The sequence below is a fragment of the Ovis canadensis genome, chromosome 15 (genome assembly GCF_042477335.2).
Source record: "Ovis canadensis isolate MfBH-ARS-UI-01 breed Bighorn chromosome 15, ARS-UI_OviCan_v2, whole genome shotgun sequence".
Lineage (NCBI taxonomy): Eukaryota > Metazoa > Chordata > Mammalia > Artiodactyla > Bovidae > Ovis > Ovis canadensis.
In genome coordinates this window covers 21,619,930-21,641,442 of record NC_091259.1, presented here as the reverse complement: position 1 = coordinate 21,641,442, position 21,513 = coordinate 21,619,930, and the positions used below count along the sequence as shown (strand labels likewise).

At 44.3% G+C, this 21,513-nt stretch overlaps 1 protein-coding gene and 1 non-coding gene across 2 annotated transcripts in view; one reads left to right on the top strand and one right to left on the bottom strand.

The window, feature by feature from the left end:
* MAML2 (mastermind like transcriptional coactivator 2) overlaps positions 1–19,489 on the bottom strand; it is a 410,701-nt gene extending 391,212 nt beyond the window's left edge. The window contains exon 1 of the mRNA XM_069554889.1: positions 16,936–19,489. Coding sequence (XP_069410990.1) covers positions 16,936–17,454 — 519 coding nt within the window. The 5' untranslated portion in view covers positions 17,455–19,489. The remainder of the gene's footprint in view (positions 1–16,935) is intronic.
* TRNAW-CCA (transfer RNA tryptophan (anticodon CCA)) lies at positions 701–772 on the top strand. Its single transcript has one exon. It is a non-coding gene; the product is annotated as a tRNA-Trp (tRNA).
* Positions 19,490–21,513: the final 2,024 nt, after the last annotated feature.

Genomic DNA, 21,513 nt, shown 5'->3' with positions numbered 1-21,513 from the left:
GCGGGCAGCTGTCCCGGCTCAGAGCAGGCACCGGCCAAAGAGCCCATCTCCGAGCTCTGAGGGTAACCGTTTAGGGTCATCACTTTCCACCTCCCAGAGTGCTTGCTTCCTTTTAATCAACACAGATCCATCTCCAGTCAGCCACTTAAGGACCAAAGAGCTGTGCATTATTGTATTACTAGTTAAATGAATCATTCCTTTGCTTCCCCTCTGTCCCTACACCCTTTCCCATTAAAATATAAACTCCATCCAACAGGAACTCTGTCTCTCCTGTGTGGTCCAAGGGCCTGACACAGGACCCAGCATATAGTAGGAACTCAATATGTGTCACCTCTACTCCATAATCTTTTCCTTTGCACCAATATTTTCTACTCATGAGATAGTGGGCTACAAAATTACAATCTAGGAACAATCTTAGATCATCATGTCCCTTTATCCTTCAAATAATTGTGGCACTGGAGCCATGTTTTTAATCACATTAAGGCATATAAATATATGCCTGACTTTATATATATATGTATAGGCACATATATATACACACATATATAAAGATGTTTATATATATTATATATATCATAGATATACACATGTGCCTTAGTGTTTATATATATGTTATACATGCTTTATATATATATATATCTTACTAAGTTTTTACTCATATGTCTATATTATTTACATATGTGTATATATTATATGGGCTTCCCTGGTGGCTTAGAGGTTAAAGCATCTGCCTCCAATGCGGGAGACCCAGGTTCGATCCCTGGATTGGGAAGATCCCCTGGAGAAGGAAATGGTAACCCACTCCAGTATTCTTGCCTGGAGAATCCCATGGATGGAGAAACCTGGTAGGCTACAGTCCATGGGGTCGCATATATAATTATATACGTGGTTTAGTCGCTAAGTCACGTCTGACGCTTTTGTGAGCCCATGGCCAGTAGCCCACTAGGCTTCTCTGTCCATAGGATTTCCCAGGCAAGAATACTGAAGTGGGCTGCCATTTCCTTCTCCAGGGGATCTTCCCGACCCAGAGATCGAACCCACATTTCCTGATTTGCAGGGAGATTCTTTACCATTGAGCCACCTGGGAAGCCCCCACATAACTTTGTATAATACATATATACTATACATATTATATAAATAATATATACATATATATAACATACCCATAATTAACAGGAAGTGGAGACTCTGGAGGCCCATCACATGTTCCTCCATCTCTTTCCTACTTCCATCCCTAAAGGATTCATAGACATTTCTAGTTTAAAAGTCACTAATCCTAGTCATTCACATAACGAATATTCACTGTGAATCCAAAATATTCCAGGAACTGCTCAGGGCTGGGAATACATGGGGTCAACAAGACTGACAAGATCCCTGGTCTCATACAGCTTATATCCCATGGAGAAAGACAGGAGGTGCACAATAAATAAGGAATCAACATGAACTCAGACAGTGATAAAAATTATGAAGACAACGAAACTTCTATGAAAGGGATAGGGGAAGACAAGAGAGAAGAGATCAATCATGCATGTCTACATGAGTTAGAGCAGCCAGGGAGGTCTCTCCAAGGCGGTGGTACATAGGCCAAAAAGTGTATTTCAAGAATAATCCAACCAAGCAACGCGCTGATGAATGCAAATCTTTGGTGTTGCAGACGGGGATACTAAGAAACAAAAGAGGACTGGTCCCAAGGGCATGCTGTTAGTTAGCAGTGAAATCTGGACCAAATGGAGATCTGTCATTCCATACTTACCACTGGGATATAATATTCTCTTTCCTACTTTCTGCAATTTGGCATCCTCTTGTCTTCTGGAGCAATTTCCTTTCTAAAGAATTTTCCCTATATTCTTCTATACATTTCCTCACTTCTATTTTCTCTGTAAAGTCACCCATATAATCAACTTGTGTTGATGTACAGCATACTAATAATACTATATTATATAGATGAAAAATAACCACGGTAAACAAAGGGTGTGTGTGTGTAATGAGAATTTGGGGCACATTTTCTAAGCAAAACTAATACCCAATGTACTGGGTAAAAAAACAACACAACTTCCTTTATCTTAGAATTTTTAAAAAGAAAAGCTATGTTGCAAAATGTAATATGAAGCATTTTCAACTTAAAAAAAAAAATCTTAGAAGTAAAGCTAAGGAGTTTAGAAGTTCCTAGGAAAAATATCAGCATCCCAGGTGGTGCTAATGGTAAAGAACCCACCTGCGAATCCAGGAGATTAAAGAGATTTGGGTTCAATTCCAGGTCAGGAAGATCCCCTGGAGGAGGGCATGGCAACCCACTCCAGTATTCTTGCCTGGAGAATCCCATGGACAGAGGAGCCTGGTGGGCTACAGTCCACGAGGTCGCCAAGAGTCAGACACAACTGAAGCGACTTAGCAGGCATGCACAGGAGAAATATCACCATGTTTCTGGCTCTGCTCTAACAGAGAAGCCGAGTGTGTCTACTATTTAAAACAAAATAAACAGCAACCACAACTAATGCCCCATCTTGCTTTGTGAAAGAAAATGCGCTGGACTCACCGGGAGCCAAAGATGTGATCCACAGGCCCCCAAGATTCTCAGAGTTGTAAAGATTCAATTTGTAGAGCTGTGCTCTAACTAAATCAAGAGATAGGGAAGAAAAGGGTACTATTAAAGAAATTCTTAAGATTGAATATTTGGTTGGGTAAATTTTCCTTTCTTGGTTTGGAGCAGATTCTGTGTATTTCTTTTTTCCAGTTCTATTAAATCCTTAAACAGATCTGCGTTTTAAGGGCTTAGGGCTGCCCTTGCAAAATAGATGATTACACTCTCTGTTTAGGGTTTTAGTGATACGGGGGGGGGGGGGGGGGGGGGGGCCGGGAAATGGAGGCAATGGATTGAATTCCCCTCCTCCAGGTCAATTTCTCAGTGATTCTCTTTTGTAGTTCCCATTTAAAGCAGAAACATGTTTTAAAAATGAAGTGGTGACATATAAAATCCCATCCATTAATCCACATTTTTCAACTGTTGTGTGTATATGAAAGAGAGACAGACAGATGGAGAGACTGACACATACAGAAAAAAGATTACTCAATTTTTGAGGAACGAAGGCTCTACAAGAATATTTTTCTTTTCAGTTTACATTTTATATTTCTTGTAATTACTTCACAGGGGTACTAGATTGGAAAACTTCTTTACCCACAGAAATATTCCAAGTATAGTTGGGAGGATCTGGGTGAAGAAAATTAGTGTTTTTCCCCCAAAGTCAATTTAATAAATCAAACTCTAGTCCTACAACTGTGTTGCTCATACTGGAATCCTAAATCCCATTAAATAGGGTCAGATATAGAGTGATATACAGCAGACGTTGGAGTCCTCTGGACAGCAAGGACATCAAATGCTCAGTTAGTAAAGAATCTGCCTGCAATGCAGGAGACCCCAGTTCGATTCCTGGGTTGGGAAGATCCACTGGAGAAGGGATCGGCTACCCACTCCAGTATTGTTGAGCTTCCCTTGTGGCTCAGCTGGTAAAGAATCTGACTGCAACGTGGGAGACCTGGGTTCGATCCCTGGGTTGGGAAGATCCCCTGGAGAAGGGAAAGGCTACCCACTCTGGCATTCTGGCCTGAGAATTCCATGGACTGTATAGTCCAAGAGGTCGCAAAGAGTCAAGACACGACTGACTTTCACTTTCACTTTCTTAGTGTGATATAGTCCTTTGGACAGCAAGGAGATCAAATCACTCAATTCTAAAGGAAATCAACATGAATATTCATTGGAAGGACTGATGCTGCAGTTGAAGCTCCAATACTTTGGCCACCTGATGTGAAGAGCTGACTCACTGGAAAAGACCCTGATGCTGGAAAAGACTGGAGGCAAAAGCAGAGGATGAGATGGTTAGATAGCGTCACTGATTCAACGGACATGAATTTGAGCAAACACTTGGGGAAAGTGGAGGACAGCGGAGCCTGGCATGCTGGAGTCCATGACACTGAAGAGTCAGACAGGACTTAGCTACTGAACAACAATGTAGAGTTACATGTTAATGACTTCTAGGAACAGTGCTGAGCAGTTAACATGGCTGTGCCCTTGCCCTCTGCCACAGCTGGCTGGAACTTGCTTCCAAGATTACTTCAGACCCTCCTCATGAACACTTCCTCTAAAAACCAAAACAAAACATTGTCAACCTTGTCGCCTCTTCTTTCCCTTCTTCCTGTTCACGCTCAGTCACTCAGTTGTGTCCAACTCTTTTCAGCCCTATGGACTATAGCCTGCCAGTTTCCTCTGTCCATGAGATTGACCAGGCGAAAATATTGGAGTGAATTGCCATTTCTGCCCCAGGGGTTCTTCCCCACCCAGGGATCAAAGCAGCATCTCCTGCTTGGCAATTCAGTTTCTCAATTGTGTCTGACTCTTTGCGACCCCATGGACTGCAGCACACCAGGCTTCCCTGTTCATCACCAACTCCAGAGTTCAAAAGCATCAATTCTTTGGTGCTCAATGCTTGGCAGGCAGATTCTTTACCCCTGAGCCACCTGGGAGCCCCTCCATTCTTCCTAGCAGATACATTTAAGGAGAAATTGAAGGTTGAAAAACAGAAGCAAAATATCAGGGAAGTTATTCAAAGTGTATCAACTGAAAATGGGCCAAGACACCAAGTGCCCCTCATTGTTTTTCCAAGAAGGAAAGTTAGCGCCCAGGGATGTAAAAGGACTTGACTAAGTTGCTACTAGTTGGTATCAGTGGGAGCACGGGGACCTTCAACATTCAATTCCCAGGCCAGTCCTCTAATTATCACTAATAAGTATAAGAAGGAAAATATAGTATTACTATATCACTCCCTCTTTATTTATTTGTTCATTTATTGTGATGCATACAGGGAAAAAATGAGGCACTCAGAATAATTTGTTACCAAAAAAAAAAAAAATACACAAACAACAACAAGGGTAGACATCAGACACTCTGCTCTTCAAAGACAGAATATGCTTACTTTCCCCCAGGCGCCATACTCAATGGCAAAGTCTTCTGTGACCCAGAAGACCGAAGGCAATTACATTGCCGATATATATCTGCTATGCTGCTTGACTCTCCCAAGGGCAGCATAAGAGTGCAAGGGGAGTGACGTCTTTATGAGGTTAACCCTTTTCTGTTTCAAGAGGAGACAATCGAAGGCAGATGTGTTCTGTGAAGTGTAACAAGAATCACTGGAAATTTGGTACTTAGGAGGAATGACAGCACCAAGCCATCATCCAGAAGGGAAAAAATAAATTGTGCAGAGGAGCGGTGAGCTGGTGGAGCCGATGAGAGCACTGATGTCCATGAAGGGAAAGTGAGATGGTAAAATAGCAGGGTGGGGTGCTGAATTATAATACAGGGTGAAGAGACTAAGGACGAAGCAAGGAAACTAATGTCTGTTAAGCCCTACCATGTGCCAGACAACATGCTGGGTTCTTTTATGTATTATTATCATTATACAATCCTCACAACCTTTGGAGATAATTTCTATTATCACGAAAAGCAGAAAGTTAGTCTTCAAAGATGTTAAGTAACCAGTCCTGGGGTAATACACCTAAGAGAGTAGACTGTCTTCCATGCTAAGGTTTTCTGGTTCTGATTCAGTCAACTGCTACTAAGTTGCAAACCACCCTCAAAACTTAGTGGCTTAAAGCAATTACGCAGTATTTCCCATGATCCTCTAAGCTGTCTGGGCAGGTCCTCTGCTGACCCCACCGGGGCCCATTCACTCACCTGGCTGCACTGAGCTGGAGGATTGGCTGAACTAAGATGGCCTCACTCCTGTGTTGGCAGTGGGTGCTGGTGGGAGGCTGGGGCACCTTGGTCCTCAGCATGTGGACGCTCATCCTCCAGCTGGCGAGCCCAGCTTTATGATACGGTGGTCTCAGTGTCCCAAGCAGGTTTTTTTTATTTTTCTGTTGGTTTGTTTGCCATTTTACTAAAGTATGACTGACAACAAAGAGCTGTATCTATTTAACATATACAACTCAATGAGCTGGGGATAAGTAAACACCCAGAAAACAATCATCACCATCGAGGTCAAAAACATATCCATCACTTCCCAAAGTTTTCTCCTGTCCTCTATTTTTATTTACTTATTTGTTTATTCATGGTAAGAACACTTAAGACTTCCCCTTAACAAATTTTAAATCCAGAAGGACTTCTTAAAGCCCATCCTCAGAAGTAGCGCGATGCCATTTTCTGTCACATACTTTTGGTTAAAACAAGTCACAAGGTTCTTCAAGGCTCACGGGAAGAAAGAGCATACACTTCCCAATGGAAGGAGAGTTAAAGTCACATTACAAAGGGGCTTATGGCACGGAAGGAATCATGGGATCATTTAAAAAACAACTCACCATAAGCTCTGAACTCTGTGTTCCTTCTACAACCAAAGTGAAGTGAAAGTCGTTCAGCTGCGTTTGACTCTTTGCGACCCCATGGACTATAGAGCCTATGGAATTCTCCAGGCCAGAATACTGGAGTGGGTAGCCTTTCCCTTCTCCAGGGATCTTCCCAACCCAGGGATCAAACCCAGGTCTCCTGCATTGCAGGCGGATTCTTTACCAGCTGAGCCACAAGGGAAACCCAAGAACACTGGAGTGGGTATCTGATCCTTTCTTCAGAGGATCTTCCCAACCCAGGAATCGAACCGGGGTCTTCTGCATTGCAAACCTTGAATACAAATCCCACACTATCCCTCAGTGTTCTTTTTATAGATATATTAATGAGACTACTTTTTATAACTGGGAATAGATGTCAGAAAACTTCTAGCTCTCTCTCTACTGCTACCGGAACCTGGAGTGTTTGCTTTTAAATGGGTCTTAATTTTTTCACGTGTGAGTAAAGGGTTTGATCCGTTATCTCTCAAAGGGCTTACAGACTGTATACCTTGATAGAATAGTGTCTATTTTTAGATCAATAGCCCTCTTGGGGGAGGGGCAAGATGGAGATGAGAGAAGGTTAGAAATGAGATGGCTTCTATTTTGCCATGTACTCCCTCTTTCACTGCTGTAGGTTTGGAATTGGGGGAGGGGGCTGGTAGTGAGCAGAGAAACATCCTTCCCGTGGGTGGTTGAAATCTTCCATGATCTGGGTGCTGTTCTGATCATCTCCATTTATTATATTCTAAGACAGCGTAGGTCCTCCCACATTATACCAAGAATAAGAGTACAAGTCCTTGCTCTAAGCGCGTCTAGACCAGGTTAGACAAAGCATTTCCCATCCAACACACATTTATAGCAGTGAAGCCGACAGTGGAGGCAAGAAGGCTCTTGAGCTGGTCTCTTCCTGAGGGAGCTGAGAGCGTTCTCTGAAAGATATTGTTGCCTAGTCTTTGGAAGATCAGGTTCCCAAGGAGAACACTGATGTTTAATTTAGCACAAAGACAGCTCAGAATCTCTCTCTGGGGGACTGAGCCTGCAAAAAGACCCACATGCAAAGAATCTAAGCGAGAAAAGGAAGCTCTTGTCGGTGCACTGGCTACAGGACTTGGGGGCAACTTTCCTAAACGCGCGCTTGTGCCTGGTGTTTCAGGCAGGAGGACCGCTGCCCTTCCTCGTTTACCCTTGTGTCTGTACTTTGAACTTTTTCAACACCTCTGTGAAACAACCAAATAGGATAATACCACCAGCACACAGGTTTTGCTGTCTGAAATTACACGGTGCAGTGTGGCAATCACATGTGCAAGCCTTAGCTGGTTTAGCAAGTATGGGCCTACTTAGGTGAACAACAACGAAAAATTAGCTTCTCAGCTGCTCAGCCAGAGAATGTTTTTATTTTTACATAATTTAGACTCCAGAGACCTCCAGAAATGAGCAGTGTACACTGAAGTATGGCAATCGTCATTCCAAAGACACAGTACAGTACACACTGTATTCAATTAAGCCACTTCTTTGCACCCTGGTTACCATGGCTCTAAGAGATTATACTATGTATCCAACAAAACCCTGGTAAGTTATTAGCAGCTGAAGCAAACTTTGGCCTTAAGCAAATTTTCTGGGGGAAAAAAAGAAAAGACATGTAATTAACTTTCTGTTCAAATCCTTCAGAGCTCCCTGAAAAGAAGCCTGTTGTGCAGTGAGGGATTCGGGAGGCTGGGCTTCATGTGGGTGAGAGTTACTAGAGTGCTGGAAAACTCAACCACATTTCTGACAAAAGAGGACTTTTGAAACGACAATGTTAATGATTCCACACTAACATAGGAACCGGCTGTGACTCAGGAAGCAAGAACAAGCACAACGAACCCAACACGAGTTCGATTCTACCTTGCCACAGAATATGATCCTTCAAGAGGAGGAGGAGGGTCTGAGTTTAAATGATGGGGAATAAAGAGACTAAAAGAAAAGTTTTAACTGCAGTCTGTGCTCTGAGTGAGAACCAGCAAATCTGTCCTTGTTCAAACATCATCCACCGAGAACAAGACTATTCTCATTCTAATCCTGTCACTGCTTTACAGAAACACTGTGCTTTTGATTAAGAATCATCCTCACAGAAACTTGCTTTGAAGCCTTGGCAACATTTTCCTCGCATTTCTTATGGAAAGTCACACTTGAGGAGGTACTGAGCAAAGAAGAGGTTTCAGATGAAGAACCACATCAAGGCTTGATGTTTTCAGCATGCTCCAGGTCGGGGTTGGGAAGAGGGCAGATTCAGGCCGCGTGTTTGTGTGCGGCTGCAGTGAGAGGACCGATTCCCTAGCAACTTGAGAGAGGGACCTGGCTCTCAAAAGCGCACATTTAAATCTCCACAGCAGGGAACTGCTACCTCTTTGTGACTCTGTGACCAGATTCCTTTAAGAATTATTCATCAGTCTGGATGAATAATTCAGTTAAATTGGTAAATTTGGATGCTTCCATTCTAATCATTCCAAATTCTCAACAGATAGCCGCAATTTCTCATTGACTCACACAACCCACCCACCACACTTTCTGGGCAACTAAATGGAAACCGAGCCTTTATTCTTGAAGAGGCAAGGAATCAACCTCTGACTCTAGTCAAGTTCTAGATGAGGAGTCCTGGAATCCCGGGAGTGGAAGAGATATTAATTGATCTTGTTCTGAAGAAGGGTACTATTTAACCCATTTCAGAGAAATGTAAACCCATCCCAGACAGCATCTCCACAGTAAACTCTTTAAGGAAGCTGGATAATGTGGTATACTTCACTATCTATTTAAAATAAATAAAAAGAGAAAAGCCATATCCTTCCACAAAATATCCCTGACATCCTCTTGGAGGTAGAATCCTGAGCGGGGAAACCGTGACTCTAACTTGCGTATATCACTTCTCACGTTAATAAGAACAACAGTTAAAAGTTACTGAGCCTCCTCTAGGTGCTAGGAAGTTACCTCCTTCACTCACCAACCCTATGTAGTTAGTTCTAAGACTATCATTCCATTTTACAGGTGAGAAAACTGAGACTGGAGAGTTTTATTAACCAAGAAGTGGTAAGCCACTGAGAAAGGAGCTGTGATTTGAAACTGGATAGTCTCACTCCCACCCCAGATTCTTAAGTGCTATGCTTATCTTGCCTCCGTCAGCTGATGTTAAAACATCCCCACCCATTTCAGACTGTAAATTCTAAAAAGACAAAGGCTATATAAAATTGCTCATTGTGGATACATTCATTATCTTGGTGTAGAATAAATTATTTATTGAATTAATGGGTAAGTTCCTCAAACTCTAAAGAGCACCCATGTTCACAATCGTGATAAGAAATTTCAGGACTTTTGCTAAAACCATTAAGACCCGGACAACAGTGCATGTCAAATACTGTTATAGCCATTCCTTTGACCCTACTCTCTAGCTTTATTCAAGCCTCACTGAGAATGTGTAAACCTCTCTCTGCATCCTCTCTCCAAGGAAACAGAACAGCTTTCATTCTTTCCACCCAACCCTTGGATACGCGTAGGAAAGAGCCAGAGCCGAGTGGTGGAGAGAGCCCACCGGAGCTGTGCTTGGTATCTAGCATCCTGCCTCGAATCAAGGCGGGAAGGAGTGGCTAGTTCTTCCCCTCGGCCATCCACTCCACCGGGAGCCATCCCTGTGCTCTGTGAGCATGGACCAAATAGGGGAAACTGCTACCTCGGGGCAAGTAAGATATCTGTAACACACCGGCAATTAAAAAGCAAGAAAGAAAGCCAGCGCATCTCAAAGACCATCTGGACTCACAGCTTCTTGAAATTTCTGCACATGATTTTTTGTTTGTTTGTTTTAATGAAAAGACCTTTTCCAAGTTAGTAAATTCATTTGTTGGAAAGGTTAGTTTACACATCCAGAGAACCCACGGGGGCAATCCTGATTTGAGCTGGAAGGCCTAGCCAGCCTAAGAAGAGACGTGTAGCTGGTTCTGCTTCTTTTAGCTTCTCTTCTGCGTCTAGCAACTGTGCTTTTAAAACCATCTCCTTTCGATGCCAAAGGCCATGTCACACTGTATATAACTCACAGTGAATGGGAGAAGTGTGTAAATAGCAAGGCATTAAGCAGCTCAAGGGACTTGAAGATAGGTAATAGAGAACACTTAGGCAGTGCGCGATGAGAAGAGGCTGCTGGAGGGGAAATGTAATACTTGTCTTCAAGTATATGAAGGATTGTTATTGCTTCAGAGACACTGACTCCTCTGAGCCTTCCTTGCCAGACCATTTCCCAGGGCCTCTGATACACTCTTCCCTGGTGGCTCAGATGGTAAAGAATCTGCCTGCAGTGCAGGAGACTCGGGTTTGATCCCTGAGTCGGCAAGATCCCCTGGAGAAGGAAATGGTTACCCACTCCAGTATCCTTGCCTAGAGAATCCCATGGGCAGAGGAGCCCGATGAGCTACAGTCCATGGGGTCACAAAGAGTCGGAGGCAACAGAGTGACTTTCACTTCACTGATGCACTCTTGCTGGAGCTCGAGACCCTCTGGGGTGGCGGGGATCGACCTTGCATGGGCCCCTCACTGCTCACACCCAACCACAGGGTCAGCCAGGCTCCACTCTCTGTCCCCAAACATCCAAGGTTTACCCAGATCTGCACTCACGGGCCCTGGCGCGCACTTTCATCATCTCTCTTGCTCTTCCCAGGCCTGCTGGGAACCGACATTCTCCTTACAGCACTGCCCGACCTGGGTTTGACTCTCTCTGCTACTGGACTACTAACAACACTCTGGTTTTGAGCACCCACTATGAGTCAGGCACTACATTAACTGTTTTGCTAAAGAATATTAGCTTTCTTTTACAGATGAAGATTTCCCAGGTGGCGCAGTGGTAAAGAATCCACGTGCCAATGCAGAAGTAGGCTACAGATGTGGGTTCAATCCCTGGGTCAGGAAGATTCCCTGGAGGAGGGCATGGCAACCCACTCCAGTATTCTTTCCTGGAGAATCCCATGGACAGAGGAGACTGGCAGGCTATAGTCCATGGGGTTCCAAAGAGTCGGACATGACTTAGTGACTAACAACAACAAAACTCCAAAATAGCAATATCACACAGGGCCACTTTTAAGGAAAGAAACATCCTTGTCCATTCTTGAACAGAGCACCTCCAATAGTGCTGTGTTAAGATCATGTCTGCTTATATTGATGCCCATAGTTCCAACCAAACAAGATTTTATACTTGAGACAGATTATAACAACTATCCAATTTGGGTTGCTACTGAGCAACAGATGAAGATACTCATGCCCCAAAAGAAGAAAATTATTTCCCCAAGCTCACATAGGTAGAAGATGTGAAGTAGGGATCACACAAGATTCAACTAGAAAATCTATGCATGAAATTCTTCTACTTATCAAATCTTTAAGCCTCAGTTTCCTTATTTGTAAACTAGTCAAATGTTGCTTACTCACCTCTCTCTTTTTTTGAGCATTACATAAATATATAATAACAGTGTCTGGATATTCTAGGGCTGAATACATATTTATTCTTCTCTCTCTGAATTTCTTTATCAGTTTTGGTCCATTCTACCCAGTTAAGCATTTCACTGTTACTGTGTAAACATGGTCTTGATTTGCCAACTAGCCTATAAGTAAGAAGGGACTAGGTATTTAGCTGTATTTCCCTATTCTCCCACAGAACCTGTTAAAGTGTGAGGGAAATCATCATGAAAATGCAGAAGAAAGAATTTAGAATTGTTTTCATTAAACATGATCCTACCTATGAATGTATAAAAGAGACAGGATTAAAGCACAAGGAAGTAGTGGAGTCTACTTGGAATGGTTTAGCTGCCATGCATAGCAGAACAGGATGTTTTATTTTTTTTGCTCCCAAATTTCCCTAATAAGCTTTTGGAGATTAAATAGCAGGGCTAAACACACACACAACAACAACAACAACAACAACAACAATGAAAACAAAAACAGCTACTCAAGCTACTTCATTTGAAAACCCATGTTTGCCTTGTAACTTAACAAAAGGTTTACCGACATAAGGGAGTCATACAGCATCAAACTTTAAGGTTTAGAAAAACTTGATAAACATTACCTAGCAATGACATTATTTCAGAGAAAACAGAGGGCTTCTATAAACAAACATTGACCTAAACAAGCAATATGTCTTGGTGACATAATTACATTACTCTGCTGGCAAAACAAGCTTTCTATCCATTTTTGATAAAGGATTGTACCAACTTCTCTCTCCACTTGAACTCTTTTGCCTTTGTGAGATCTTATATTTACTGGAAAGAAGTCATAGGAAGGTCCTGGATATATAAGAACTCTTTCTTTATTACTTTGTTCTGGAAAACAGAACAAAAATAGGTCAGTTCTAAAGGAAATGATGGCTGCATATATAAATAATGTAAATACTCCTATCACTGTCCCAGGGAGGATATTCATCACATGGACAGCTACAGACTCCCAGATCTGGCCAATGAAGTGTTTCTATTCTCAGCCCCCCTCCCACGCACAGCCCTCCAATTCTGAATTGTCAATTGGAAACTTGATTATTATCAGTTAAAAATAACTGGGGAACTCTGGCAATGATTTAACTTGTTTGACTTTCTTAAGCTAACAATTAACATTTTAGACTATTGTTGACAAAATATTTAACTTTCCTGTGCCATTTGTGCAAATGACTTTTCTGATATTCCTGACACACTCTGACAGACACACCTTTCTGAAGCTGTTTAGGTCTGTGCAGGGGCCGTAAAAGACCCTAAACTCTTTCACACCATTGCACATTTTAACTAGGATTCCCTGGGACCTCTGAGAATGCTTAAGTACACCGATATCTCAGTTTTATCTTGACAGCACTGAATTTGAAATATAATCCCTCTATTTACAATAAAAGCTATTTCACTATTTAAAACAGACACTGAAAGCTTACGTACACTTTTAATCCCTGGAAAAACTGGTATTATGATTCCTTGTTTAGCATTTATAATTAGTAATACTAGTAATAATGCCTTGCATTTCTGCAGTGCTTAATTTTTTCCAAAGACTATCCAGAAACACACATATTCATTTGTTTTCTCAACAAGCCAGGGCAGCATTATTGTTCTGTCTTGCAGATGACTGCTAAGTAACTTGTCCTGGGTCACCCAGCTGGTTAGTGATCAAGCAGGCCCAGAACCAAGGATACAGATTCCTTGTCCGATCTGTTTTCTTTCCTCCACACTATGTTAGGGAGAAGATAATCTCTGAAGCCAAAGATGACTTGGAACCACTTATCTATCTATCCTAGCAACACAGTCTAAGCAACAACAACAACAACAAAAAGGAGCCTGTCTCAGGCAAAAGGGAAAGATTAATAATGCACCACGGAAGCTCTAAACCTTTCTGTCCCATGGACCAGCAATTATTCAGTTTCACAGTTCATTCAAAGATTCAAACATACTTCACCAGGAAATGATTTAGTGCTGAAAGCCTGCTCCAAGTGGTTAGAAAGGCAGACCTGCTTAAGCCCTTACAACCCAGGCCCTCTGAAAGGCCCTGTTCCTGCTGTCTCTGCAGTAAAGGGGCTTCCTCTGAACTTGTACTTGAGCTAAATGAAGAAATTGGCTGAGTAAGGGCTGCAGAATTAGGCTATGTGGACAGAATTAGAACTGGCTTGGAGGTTATTCTGACATTGTTCTGGAAACTTAGGCTATTGTAAATCTCAGACATTGTACATGTCTTGCAGTATCACGCCCCTCAAAGTCAACAATCACCTAAAGAATGGAGGTTCTCTTTCCACTCTCACTGAAAAATTACTGACCCTATACAAGGCATTGTACTAGTAGGTATGCAGGATACAGACCTCTCCTCTGAGGGCACTGTGCATATTCGATTTTAGATGATCAATATTTTCTCCCTTTCTTCAAAGGGCATTTATGGTCACTTAGGGCATACGGATAAACTATTAAAGGGATACCTTCCACACACCGAGACAGAGATAAATCTGGTTATGGACAGAGCAGTAAGAAAGGACACCCATTCTGTGCAAAGGCTCCTTTAAACTGATGGTGTTTCTGAAAAGAAGAGGAGCCCGAGTGAAGTGAGACCAGCAGATTTAACTGGCTTAGTGAATCACTCCCGAAAGCCCAGGCCTCCCCTTTGGACACAATGTTATCAGGTTAATACAGTACTTGCATCACCATCTCTGAGTACTATGCTGAGTAACAAAGAGCCAAATTTAGACGCTAAAATGGAGAAGGGAATTTCCAATAACCAAAAGAGGGGTAGTGGATCACCGCTTGCCATGGCACAGGTCTGCAGTGAAAAGCCACCATCAGAAATACACTGCTCTTTTCACTCCTTACATGCACAGCTCATCTCATCAATCCTCACGGCGCCTGCGGAGGGAGCCCCTCTAAGGGGGTGTTTCAGGAGATGACTGGGGAGAAAGAAAGTAGATTCCCCTTTAGAAAAGGAGTGACACAGCAGCTACCTCTGGCTTCTTATAGCGCTAAGCCTCCAGCTGGGAAAGGCCAGACACCTCCCAGCACGGACACTGCTGACATAAAGTTACAATCACCACTGAAGTTGGTTTCATTTCACATCCCCAAAACCCCAAGAAAAAGGCTTCCTTCCAAGGGGGAGGAGAGCAAAAAAAAAAAAAAAAGAAAAAAAAGAAAAAAAAGAAAGAAAGAAAGAACAAGGCCCTAAGCAGACACCTTCCTTGCAGCCGCTGGGATGTGAAGTCCACATCCAGTCTTGGCACCCAGGACAGAGATCTGTCTTCTCTGGGGCTGGGTGCCTAGTTCCCCGTATCACCCCCAGAAACACTTACCAGGAGACTGTGAAGCATACAAGGCTGTATTATTGGGAGACTTGCAGACAGATTATAAATTTACTGAGGACAATCAAGGCATTTAGATGCTTTTGGCCGCAAATGCCAGTGGCACACACACATACAAACCTCATTCTTCTTTCCATTTGAGTGATTCTTTACCCACTCTCCCCCTCCACCCCCAGCATCTTTCTTTCACGAAACAAACTCCCATTGCTGTCCTAGGGAATTCCAGAGAGAGGTGAGGATATAGCAGGTGGAAAGGAATGGAAATTAGGCCTGGAAGCATGAAATAACCCCACAGGCTAACTGTATCCAAGGATAAAACAACAAACATTGAGCAGTTTAACTGTTAGCTGTTATCTCTCATCTGGAATTGGCACCAGGAAGTTGCAGTTCTAGGCATCCCAGGCAAAATATGTGTGTGTGCTGGAACAGAACAGAACCAATTCAGCCCCCAGGCTTTCTAGAAACTTCACCACCAGAGACCCAGGCCAGGGATAAGGAGGAGCCACAGAGAAGCTTGCAGGGGCCTGGCTAGAGGATGCTCTCTCCCCAGAGCTCCTTCTCAAGCTCCCTCCAAGAAAGAGTTCAACCCAGTGCCTTCCTCTCCTTTGGGCTTTTTGAGGACATTTCAACTTGGATGTCCATTTCCTGTTGCTGACTTTCATTAGGGCTGGCTTGGGCACATGGGAGCTGTTCCGCGAGTGGACACAGGACTGCCGAAGCCCCAAGGAACTCAGAAACGGAGGAAGCTTGCAGGGCCATAGGGCCTTGGGGCTCCACCTTCTACTCAGAGGCCATGGCCCCGGCAGCTTTGGGGGGAAAGCCTGCACAGGCCGGGCGATCACCTGACCAGGGCTGGCACCAGAAACCAATGAGTCAAGGGCTACTCCCTCTGGGGTGGGGTGTGTCTGAGCCTCTGAGGAAGAACTTCCAGCCAGAAGCCTAATCGCAACTCTCAGGTCGGGTACTCTGTCGCCAGGAGTGGCAGAGGACAAGGCACTTTCTAGGACGACAAACTGGGAACAGCCCCTTGGCGCCTGCACACTTTAGTGAAGGCTGCAAGTCAGCACTCTCTGATTGCAGTGCCTGCGGAAAGAAGCTAGGTGGGGACAGTGGGGGAGTCTGTAAGAAACCAGGGAGCAGGCCTCTCAAAAACTTTCCCTCACCTGTCTTGGGGAGAATTCCCCAAGTTTTTGAATGAGGGAGTGCTCAGGGAACTTGCTCTGTTAGGGATGACCACTTGTGTTCTCTTTACCCAAGGAGAAGGGGCCACTTCAAAGAAGGAAAGGGAAATGGGAGAAGAAGGAAAAGGCTTGGCTAAAGGTCAGCTGGACTGGCTGCTAAACAAACGCTTTCAGGCTAAGCATGGCTTGTTGGGCCTAATCAGCGCTGGCCTGCCAAAGTGAGAGGTTCCTTGAGGCAAGGCCTTCCTTCTTCAGTGGCTCAGATCTTGCCGCTTGGAGCCAACCTTTCTGCAGTCTGCGGACCCCAGAGAAAACTCTGGGAAACTCAAGTTTCTTACCCCTTAAGAAATACTCTACAGGTGGAGGAAAACCAATGCTCAAGCAACCGCAGAACTTGACGAGGAAGGGTTTAACAACACGGCACCAACTGGACGCCCAACGGCCTTTGGGGTGGTCAGGGGCACCGTAGCCCTCCGCACTGTCTTCCACTCGGCATCAGGCCGAGGCCAGCGTCCGGCCTGACCGAAGGCCACAAGACCACCGCCGGAATGAGGAGAAAACCAGGTGTCTTACCGCAATGAGGGCCGAGTTCCTCTGGTCCCCCGGGGTGGAAGCCGGCGGCTGTTGCTGGGGCTCGCCGTCGATCCCACCGCTGCCACCACTGCTGCTACTGCTCCGCAGGTGCTGCTGGTGGTGATGGTGATAGTCCGGCGGGGGCGCTGGGGCCGCGGGCGCTGCCGTCTGGGAGGCCGTCGGAGGGGCGGCGGGCGCCGGCGGAGGGGCTGTGGCTGTGGCAGAGGAGGCAGTGGCCTTGGTGTGCTTGCCAGCCTTCCTGGCCCCCTGGCCGTGCTGGACGAGGCTCAGGAGCTGCAAGGTACTCTCTCTTTCCCGGTCCGAGCTCTCGGCCCTACCCCGTTCGTAGCGTCCTTCACAGCTCAGGTGGTGCTGGCGGCAGACTGCGATGCGAGCTCGAAGGCGCTCCACGATGGCACTGTGCACTCTCGGGGTGACCGAGCCCCCTCCAAGGAGCCCCGCCCCGGGGGCCCCCCCTAGCCCTCCCGTGGGGGCCTGCGGGGGCGCTGTGTCCCCCATCTTACTGGACACAATGATTGCTGCCCGTGGGATGGTGAGGTGGTGGGAAGCTATAGCCGGTTAGCACAGGCAAATCTGCTTTTGACAATCTGCGCTCAGAGCTCAGGACCACATGAATAGAAGTCTTCAGAGGCTGGGGGCGGTGGGGCGGGGGTGGGGGGCGCGTAGTGGAGAAGGTATGGGGGAGGGGAGTGAGTAAAAAGAGGGTGAGGAGAAAGAACAGAAACCAATGGCAGAGGATAAGTTGGAAACAAACCCTGATCAACTTGCTCTAATTGTATTTGACAGCTCTGGAGAAGTTGGAGAGAGTTAGAGGGGATTCCCCCCAACCCGCCCCCCAACACCAAGCTGACAAGAGGTACTTTGTAAACACACGATCTGGGGGTTAGAGCAGGAACTCAGGGATTGTCAAGCAAGAGACAGGAACAGACAGCAAAGGGAATTGTGAGAGGTATTAACAGAGAGCTGGACTCCCCCGTCACCTAGTTGTTTCCGAAGATTCTTTTATGGGGATGTTTCTGCAGAGGAACCCACATCTACCATGGTCTCTGTAACCCACGGCCTTTACTTTTCCGCAATTTTTTAAAAAAGTGCTGTTTCAGAAGCTTTCTGAAGTCAATGTTCAAAACGTACAAAAATCAAACAGAGATTGTCTTTTGGCTTTTAATTTTTCCTCCCTTTCCCTTTGCTCCGGTGTTTCCTCCTCTTTGGGGGTGCTGTAGGATGTGGTCTTCTCCCCAAAGAGGGAGACAGCTTTTCAATTGTTAATGTCAGTAATTGGACTTCTGGACCATGCTTTTTTCTTCAGCTAATCCAATCACCGGTAAAATCCTCATTCCCTCTAAGGTTTCCCAGCCTTAAATGAAAGCAGTCTGAAGTCACTAGCCACTGAGAGAGAGATCCTTCAACACATTTTTTTTTTTTTTCTTCTTCTTCTTTCCCGCTTACGTTTCTAGTCCTCACCCCCGGCTCGATTCTAATACAGTATCAAGAGAGACAAACTCTTCCGAGAGTAATTTACAAACGATGGTCAAACTTACAAACTTCCAGTAAATTGCACCGAGTCATGTCCAGCCACTTTTCTGTCCACTTTTGTACATTCCATCCCCGGCCAGTGGATCTGAGGGTCTGGACTCGCAATAAGCAATGTGGTTCTATCTCTTGGATTGCTCCGCTTTTAGAGATGGAAAAGAAAGTAGCCGGTCTTTTCCTTTCTCTTTTTCCCGTCTGTTGTTCGCCGCTGGGCTGACACTGGCTCCGCCGCCCGGAGTCACGGCGATACACAGGCTTTCATTGTGCTCCGATAGGAGAGGGAGAGAAAGAGAGAGAGTGAGACAGAGGGAGAAAGAGAGCCAGCGAGCTGCAGGGGGGTGGGGGACGGAGGGCGGGGGAGCTCTCGCCCGAGGCTCCCTGGTGGAAGGCGGGTGCCACTGCACGGGCGAGCGAGGCGGCCGGTGCGGGGAAAGGGGAACGCAGAGGGCCTCCCAGCGGCAAGAAGTGGAGGATCCCGAAGCCTGCGCATCTCGGCGTCGGCGCGCGCAGCTCGCACTCCGGCTCGGCTCGGGCAGGACGGCGGTACGTTGGGGAAATTCCCCAACCTCTACCCGACTACTTCACCAGCCCGAAATGGTGCAGAAATTCCCGGCCAGTAGATGTATTTTCCCTGCCAGACCTCCGTTACGCTCCCCGCCTCCACCCCTCGAGGATATCACTTTCATTTTTCAGTATGTTGTCAATGACACCCCTGGGCACTCTAGCGAGAGCTGGGTGAACACGGAGGAAACGTTCCTGGGTGTCAGAAAAGGAGGCGTAGGGTGTGTGCGTACTGGGGGAAACGGAGGAGTGGGTGAAGAGAAGAAATTACATCATTAGCTCCTAAAGGGCAGGCGAGTGTCTGTCTACCTGCTAGCCTGTTTTCTCTGTCTCTGGCTAAGTCAATCTCGGTGATCATAAGCAAAATCAGTAAGAATAACTAAAATATTCTATCACGATGAAATTACAAATATCAGTTCTCAAAAAGGAAAAAAAAACAACAAAAAAATATTTTTCTGAAAATACAAGATTCCCTATGACAAACCTAACACAAGATCTGGGGCCTTCACGGTAGTCTGTTTACATACATAAGGAGGAAAATCATTATGCAGCAGTCCAGTTTCAAGTTCACTAACACAAAACAAACACATCTCTGACACACATTGTTGTCTCATCTTCAGATAATCCTACCTTTAAGCTCTCAAAATGCATGCTGGATTCTGCTGATTACCATTTATGGAGGATAAACTAAAGTGAGCACAATATTGTTCTAGTCAGGACCATATAGTCTGTTATGCTCATTTGGAAGTCATTTGGAAGTCATTTGGATTTGAGGTGTCAAGCAGTGGGGCTTTGTTAATCTAAACCACCTCGCATCTCAGTTACAAGCTCCTGCTTCAAACTGAGCTGTGGTTAGAAATGAGTAAGATCAGTGCAAACATTTATCTACTTTAGTTCTCGATAGGCTGGTCTACATTAGTTCATTTTCACAAATTCTAGAATGTTATTTTGGGATTTGGGACAAGTGCATTCTGATGGAATGTAACTTTTTTTTTACTTTTCATTGGAACATACTGCTGTCTGTCCCTTCCAAGGCTAAGTTTCTCATCACTCATGGAGAAAAGCAGAAATATCTTTTTTAGGTATGCAAATCTGAAAGAACTCTCTCATGAGGTGTCATTAAAAAGGGAAGGGGTTCTGATCATTTTAGATTGGTTTTTAAAAACGTGTATTCATTAGACATTACCTCGAGTTACTATCAGCACTTAATATATTCAGCAGTCACACTTGATAAGAAAAAAACCTTAATAAATTTAAACACTGTTCACGCTACAGTTCTGCAGTAGCATGGATTTTGATTAATAAGTGTTTTTGGTCAAAGCTGCTATTTCTAAATGATATAACTTTTACTAAACTTTTACTTCTAAGCTAGACAAGGACACACCTTAAAAACTTGTCCAGCAACAATTTAATAAATTTTCCTACTATGTTCTAGTGATGTAGGACTCTCCTTTACAGTGTCTTTTGTACACATTTGCCCTTTACAGCCATTTAAATTCAAGCTGACATCATTATCATACACCTCATTTCCATTCATGTCATTACTATTTATTTAGTCACTGTTTCAGCACAGTACTTTGCATAAATCTCCCTCCAATCCACCAAAAATCCTGAGGGAGAGGAATTATTAACTCCATTTATAAATGAGGAAACTGAGGCTTATTGAAAATAAACTATTTAAACTAACTAGGAAGTAACAGATCAGGACTCGAACTCAAGCCTGATTTCAAACCTATCCTTTCTTAACCACTGGACTTGCTGCCTCAGTATCAAGGGTGAAAGGAGTTACAGGGAAACCAGACTATACCCAGAATAGCTCAAGGGCTGCAATTACACCTCAATCAACATGCTGGAGTCTAAGCAAGTCCTATAATACCTCCAAGAAATGAGTAGTGAATAGAACTACTCATCTGAGTATGAGAGCAGACAAGTGAGAAAATATGCTCAATTATATCCAGCTGCCAATAAAATAAACATTTTTTTTCCTTGTCTTCCCCTTTTATGGAACTGTTCCCTCTTATATCCCTAAAGCTTCTGTAAGGGCCCTATGAATTTTTTTTTTAAAGCATTAGTTCCTTTTTATTTGTCCATCTGTCTTCCTCATCTTTACTGTTCACAGATACCTACCATAAGGCATTTAATGCTATAGTGATAAATGTCAAGATCTCAAAAGTTGATATGTGAGACTTGTAAGCTTACAAACTATTGTTATAGAATCAGTGATATCAGTGATGATGATAAAATAATACAGTTAAGTCATAATACCTACTAAAGTTAATTCTGATTTTTCAACATTCTGTTTTCTTCTCGACTATTTGCTTTTGGCCCCCTGATCCATGCTAATTCTCATTTCCTGACAGCCTGTCTCTTTGCAGTTCTTTTGGTGTAATCATGTACAAAAGTCTCTTGAACTCTCCAAACACCTACTGAAGAAGCTTGCTCGGTTGCAGTGACCTCAGACATCAG